Source organism: Micromys minutus (assembly GCF_963924665.1).
Source record: "Micromys minutus genome assembly, chromosome: 28".
NCBI classification, from domain to species: Eukaryota; Metazoa; Chordata; class Mammalia; order Rodentia; family Muridae; genus Micromys; species Micromys minutus.
Window position 1 is genome coordinate 501,741 of NC_137963.1, and position 6,692 is coordinate 508,432.

The 6,692-nt window shown below is 33.8% G+C and overlaps 1 protein-coding gene across 2 annotated transcripts in view; it reads left to right on the top strand.

Moving 5' to 3' along the window:
- Nucleotides 1-5,650, top strand: part of ZDHHC21 (zDHHC palmitoyltransferase 21) — a 47,797-nt gene extending 42,147 nt beyond the window's left edge. For both annotated transcript variants that reach the window (XM_080940245.1, XM_080940246.1), the window contains exons 8-9: nucleotides 1,779-1,822; nucleotides 2,365-5,650. In XM_080940245.1, the coding sequence (XP_080796371.1) occupies nucleotides 1,779-1,822; nucleotides 2,365-2,497 (177 nt within the window). In that variant the 3' untranslated portion in view covers nucleotides 2,498-5,650. The remainder of the gene's footprint in view (nucleotides 1-1,778; nucleotides 1,823-2,364) is intronic.
- The last annotated feature ends 1,042 nt before the right edge of the window (nucleotides 5,651-6,692 follow it).

Sequence of the window (6,692 nt, forward strand, 5' to 3'; positions counted from 1 at the left end):
GGGGTCACATATCAGATATTCTGCTTATCCGAGATTTAAACTGTGATCCATAACAGTAGCAAAATTACAGTTATGAGGTAGTAATGGAAGTGGTTTTATGGTTGGGGGTCAGTCAGTGCAACTGAGGAACAGCATTAGGAAGGTTGAGAACCACTGCTCTAGAGATAGCATGTGGTGACTCTGCTCTTTCCTTCATGTACTTTGTTATGACCTTTGCTGTCTGCCTGGCACCCTAAGTCATGTCCAAATGGCTTTTCTACTTCTTTCATAGATCTGAACCTAAAGCCTAGCTTTCCTCTAAGTTAGTGGTCTTCAGCCTTTCTAATACTGCAATATTAATACAATTCCTCTTGTAACCAACCATAACATTGTTTTCATTGCTACTTCATAACTAATTTTCTACTTTTTCAGTTGTAATGTTGATATCTGTGTTTTCTGTTGGTTTAGGAGACTCCTGTGAAAAGGTCATTCTACAACCCCCCCAAGGGGTCATGACAGGTTGAGAACCACTTCTCTAAATGCTTAAGATATTTTTTCATGTATTTATAGACTGTGCTTTCATTTAGAATGAATAAAATATTGTTTTGGGAGGAAGTTATGCAACACAACAAGAAGAATCTTATTTTCAACATAGTTGTCAAGTGTCAAGGCATAATAAAAAACTAACATATATGGAATATGTACTAATCTGCCATCTTTTTGCAAAATCTTCAGAAAAATGATGTAAATGAAACTATTGTTTGTTCCTAGTCTCATAAGAAGCAGATTTACCTCTGCCATCTATTACTAGCATAGCTGACAGTTTGTCATCATGAGCATCACCTAATGTAAAAGGTCAGTGCCACTAAAGGAAAGTTCTGGAGCCAAGTAATCTGTGCACTGACAAGTATTTCCATGAAAAGTTTTGATTATGATTGCTTTACTCCACTGTTTGTCATAAGTGAAAAAGTTACTAAGGTCAAATCATGGGAGATGGTGAAGATTTAGCTAATGTTTTTGCATATTTGAAAAATGCTTTCTTTGTATTGCTTTAAAATGTGCTTAACTTTAAATTTTTACCTAAATATAAAGTTGAACAATTTATATATTGGGTATTTGGATATCATAATAGTTTGTCAATATAATTGATAGATTCTGTGTTAGAGTTTGCATCAGTCAGAATCTGTCTTCTGCTGAAGAACTTCCCTTCTATGCCTGCATTACAGCCTTATAAAAACACAAAGAAGATGTCATATGTTTGTAAAGGCTTGGTTTGCTTGTTGGGGGAACTAAGAAATGTTTTTTTTTTTATTAAAGAATAGTAATCATCTAACTTTAATCTTCTTATTTAAACATATTGTAACATGATCAGTTATAGATTTGCCTTTGATATTTATAGATGTCTGTAAAACCCAGAACCAGTAGTATTCTTTGTCTCTTGGTAGTTCTGCATTCATTGATAGTGTTTATGTGCTGTTTTGATATTTATTTTTAATAAATTAGTATATTTTCAGAAAGTTGAGTTAAATGGAAATAACCAGGCTTTTAAAAGAATTACTAAGGAATCAGGGGATCCTTAGAGGTTATAATCAAATGAAATAGTTCTTGGAGAACTGTTTGACATTTTTGTAGTTCTCTCGTTTAACATCACTTTATTTTTCTAAGAGAACTTCAGGATATATATAGATATATGAACTTGTTAAATCTTTGTAATATATTCTGGATAGGCTTATATATTCCATAAAGTAAAGTATTGATAAATTTGTTACATCTGAATATAACTTTTCTGTTTTTAATAGGATACAACGTCTATTGAAAAAATGTCAAACTGTTGTGAAGAAATGTAAGTATTAAATTATAATGATCTTACTTAAAAATAGAAACAACTGACTAACTTTGAGAATTGTGTGCCTACTTTAATAGTAGGAAACTAATGTATTGATGCTTTTTTTTCTGTCCTGTTTGCTGCCCAAGCTAGACAGGCATATCCCAGTTTTATAGTAGGGTCTTTCAGCCATGAGAGCTTTTAAACAAAATGAGTACTGATCACTCTTGTTCCCTGTCTCACAGAAGTAAGCTAAATTGTTTGTCCTGAAAGTACATCAAAAGAGATTTGCTACTGTGTTGTTGACATGCATTCTGTTAGACTGAGCGTCTCCTCTGCTTCCAGAGTTACCCTAGGTTGATTGACGATGCAGATACAATATCTGCTCTCCAGAGCTGAAGCTCAGCTGCATGCCACATTGAAAGGAAAGCTGTATTTGTGGTGCTGAGACACAATGCATCAGAGTCCAGTAATGGATCCCCAGCCAACCTGTATTGTTTTAGCTGACTGAAGTGCACCATGGGAGTGCTGTCTTTCACTAATAATGCTGTCTTCTGTAGATCGCGGCCCCGAAAGCCATGGCAGCAGACCTTCTCAGAAGTTTTTGGCACTCGTTGGAAGATCCTGTGGTTCATTCCTTTCAGGCAGAGGCAACCACTGAGAGTTCCCTACCACTTTGCCAATCACGTCTAAACAGATGGATGGTGGGCACAGATGGGTCCTCCATGCTGGAAATGCGTTACAGGTTTTATGAGAATAGAACTATGACAGTCTTCAAGTCAATTAAAATCCACCCACCAATCTTAGGCATCATAATGTGCCCCAGGCTTCATTTTAATAGTGATCTTGATCCTGTTGTGGGACTAATACAAGATCTATATTTAAGTTTTAAAAGCATGTTTACTTTTAAATTAGCCTTCCACCAGGATTTCTTTAAATGCTTCTGTTACTATACTCAAAAGGCAGTGATTGGGATAAAATAGTTGTACATAAATTTTCTTCAGTACTCACAATACTTTAAATTTTAATTTATAGGGAATTTGAGATGTTTTTTGTTTACCTTTAAGCAGTACTAACCAAATTTGAATTTAATTCTTCAAGTTTACAAAACTGGATACACTTTGTTATATGCAAATTTTCTTTTTTTGAATATAAGTTGAAATGATGTTACTACTTGTTTTTATATGTTCGGCAGGGTTTTTACAATGCAATGAACAACAAGGGGCAGTGCCTGCCTAGGAGCAGCTCTCTGATGCTCCTCTTTCTTCCTCATCAAATACACAGATGGCACCACCGGTCTAGTGTACCGACTACTACCTTATTGTAAAGGAGAGATGCTTTTCCCTTCTGCTGCAGTCATTGATTGCTATTAGAATATTTGTAGAATATTTACTCCCAGGAGAAATTTGTGACCAGTCAGGCATATATTTCTGTTTTACCCTAAGATTCTAATGACTGAAAAGAGTAGAAAGTTTGCAATAATTTCAGTTACTTCTTCAAGTGCAGTTATATTAGAAATCAGATGTTTTAAATGCTAAACTGGATGGTGTGTAATGTACAATGTAAAGAGGAAAACTGCTTTCAGAGTATGTATACTTTTATTTATTTGCCACAAGATCTCACTGTGCACACTGAAGGTTTATATATTATAGAATAGATGCTGGTCAACTCATATCAAAGTTTAAAAGTAGTCACTAAATTTATGTACCAGTAATCACCCAAGTTAAAATTGAATTTCCATTGGCTAGTTATAATTTGCATCACTCTAGAGACCTTTTATTTATGTCAGGAAATTGTCATAAAATAGAATGATCTATAGTAGTGATGATCCTTTAACAAACATGAGTCTTTTGTATACAAAGACATTTTGTATGATTTAATTTTTTTATTTAGAATACTGCAAATCCATATGCATGTGTGCTTGGGTATCCTTTTCCTGAAAAGAATATTGAACAAATCTACCATTCTTGAACCATATACATTCTTTTCTTAAAAGTATTTGTAAAGTAAGGAATCATAGCTGGGAAATACTGTTGCTAGTTCTTTCAGATACTGTAAATGTCTTATAAAATATCCTGAATAGAATAATCTCTTTGCAGAACCATTAATACCATATTTTCATGTTCTAATTATGTTTATTATTTAAAAACTTATAAGTGGCAGATGGAAATATTTATTGGTGCTAAGATATATAGTAAGTTTAATATAAGAAACATTTATAAAGGTTAGGAAACCTAAAATTAGTATGTTCTAGTATAGGCAAAGAGGTTGGATTTTATGTAAGCTGATTAACTAAATTGGCTGATGACAGTTATTAAAAGGAAGTGGTGTATATATAATGTTGGGAGATAGACGTTGAATGCCTTCAGCTATACATATTCAGTTCACTGAAGACCTACAGCATCCTTAGCAGAGCCAAATGAAGGCCCAGTGTGGAGCTTTGTAGACTGCTTTATACTTCTGGAGCAGTAGTGACTCTAACACAAGGTAGTGGGGATGATCACTTCCCCGTGCTGGAGAGCTGTGAATTTGGTCTGCTTACATTTACCACTTCTGGGCACATTATCTTCCCTTTCTCTTTACTCTCCCTGGTCCTGACCCCTCTCTGCAGTTTCCTAACTAGTCATTGGACTTAATGCACTAGTTTGATCTACAGAAATGCTATTGTTGATGTATTTACATAAGAATCTATATTGCAGTATATCTATATATACTTACACAGTATTGTCAAATGTATATGTCTAACCCCAGGAATGGGTTTATAATCACTATCTAGATTCCTAGAGAAAAGCCTGTTGGCCATTTCCTAGGGATTAAGCTCCTATGTTCTTTCTGCGCCCTCTTTTGGCTAATTGATGTAATTATTCTGGCTCTAGAGGCTTTTACTATCCTGTTAGTGGGTTGTATTGCCAATCTATGAACATGTCAGAGGTGTAACTTATAGGAATATATGTATAAAAGTGTAAAGTTTTATAAAAATTGAAAAATGAATGTGTTATTGTGGTGATGTTCCTTCTAGGTAAAGTGCTTGGCTTCATGTGTATATATTCTTGTACACTTTCTATTGTCAGTCACAAATTTAGCTTAGGATAAGCTATATCTTGTATTTTACTTTAAACCTTATTGTGGCAACTTATTTTGTTAACATTATAAAAACTTACTTAAAATACTATTTTATTATAAAACAAAAACATTTATTACAGTTGCCATGGTAACTGTTATCTGGTATGTTTTACTAAGTATTTAGAAAAAGTACATTTAATTTTTTCAATTCAATTTTGGGATGGTATCCTTCCACACCCACACAGGCTCAATTGCCTTAAAATAATTAGTAATTGGTTAATAATACTATTTTTTTCTTTGCTTTTTAAAAAACTTTCTCAGTGAGAGTTAACCCTATAGATTCAATCGCCCCTTTATTTGTCACTCTGAGTACTGTGGGAATAACTGCACATGTGGAGTCTTAGGAAGCAATGGAGCAAGGAGATTGCTCCTTTATCGCTATGTTGCATTGAGGTGTTTATAAACTTCCTGTTTAATTTTAGCAAAATGTGTGTCAAATGGTATTTTTACATTAGTAAAGTCACCTCTTGGGATTCTACAATTAAAATGTTAATACCAGGCTGCAAATTCTTGATAACCAATTAGAGTTGGGCCTGCAAGGTGTCTCACTCAGTACATAAGGGTATTTGCTGTACAAGACTGGTGACCAGATTTTGGATAATGGATCTACTTAGGTAAATAAAAAAAGCACCTGACTCCATAGAATTGTATGCTCTACAAACATACCTTGGCTCTCATGCCCCCTCCCCTTCATTCATTCATTCATTCATTCATTCATTCATTCATTGTCTCACACACAGTTTTTTGATATCTAATTGGATAAGCTTGATGTAGGTAACAAAGGACTGAGTTCAAATCTTCTAAACACTAAACAATCAACTAAGGAGTCTTTGTTAACAGACTTCCATTTCAAATTACTAAGCTAGCAGATGTTACATGAGAATAAAAATTTTAAATGTTTTAGTTAACATAGAAGCCATTTAAATTGTAGCTAACATAGTAACCTCTTTTTCAGAAGACAATTTACTTTTAGAAGTAATAAAGTAGGGACTGATATATACCTCAACAGAGTGCACAAGATGCTCGGGATTTATTTCCAAGAACCAAGAAAAGACAGAAAGAGGATGTAGACAGTAGCTATACTCTAGATGCAGAAGAACTGAGTTGAACATCTCAGAATATTTTATTAATGTATGGAAGTGGTTCCATTAAAGATGGTGGCTCATTCTAGCTATTCTTAATGAGACTTTGGGTATTTCCATACAAGTAATTAACTGTTTTGCTTGAAAGATACATTAATTCTAAACAGCAATCACAGAGACTCAAATTAAGAATACACGTCCAAGCAGGAGATACAAATGAGTTTAGATGAAAGCCACAGTTTTCTGTGTTACTTCATAGGTAGTTTGAATGTTACATGTATTGCTTAAAAAACAATCAATCTGTCTTGCAGCAGCTTAATCTGGTACTAATACTCATTAGTGTTATGCTAATTTCTGTCTAGACTGTCTGTTCTCTGGGTAGTTCTCTTGTATGACATGTATCAGTAAGTAGATAGCCTAACTACAGTCCACTAAACTACAGTACTTCAGAATGTCAATTTTTGACATGACCTCTATTATACATACATATATTGGGAATTTATTACAAAAATTATGTAATTTACTAATACTTAAGACATGAGACTTTCATTAGACTAATACTTTGGAAATTACAAATATTGGCAAATATAATTAGTAAGTCCTGTAAACTTAGTGTATTCTACTTGCTAATATTATTGACCATATAATTAGCTAAGAAGATGAGAACATGATTCAGTACCCAC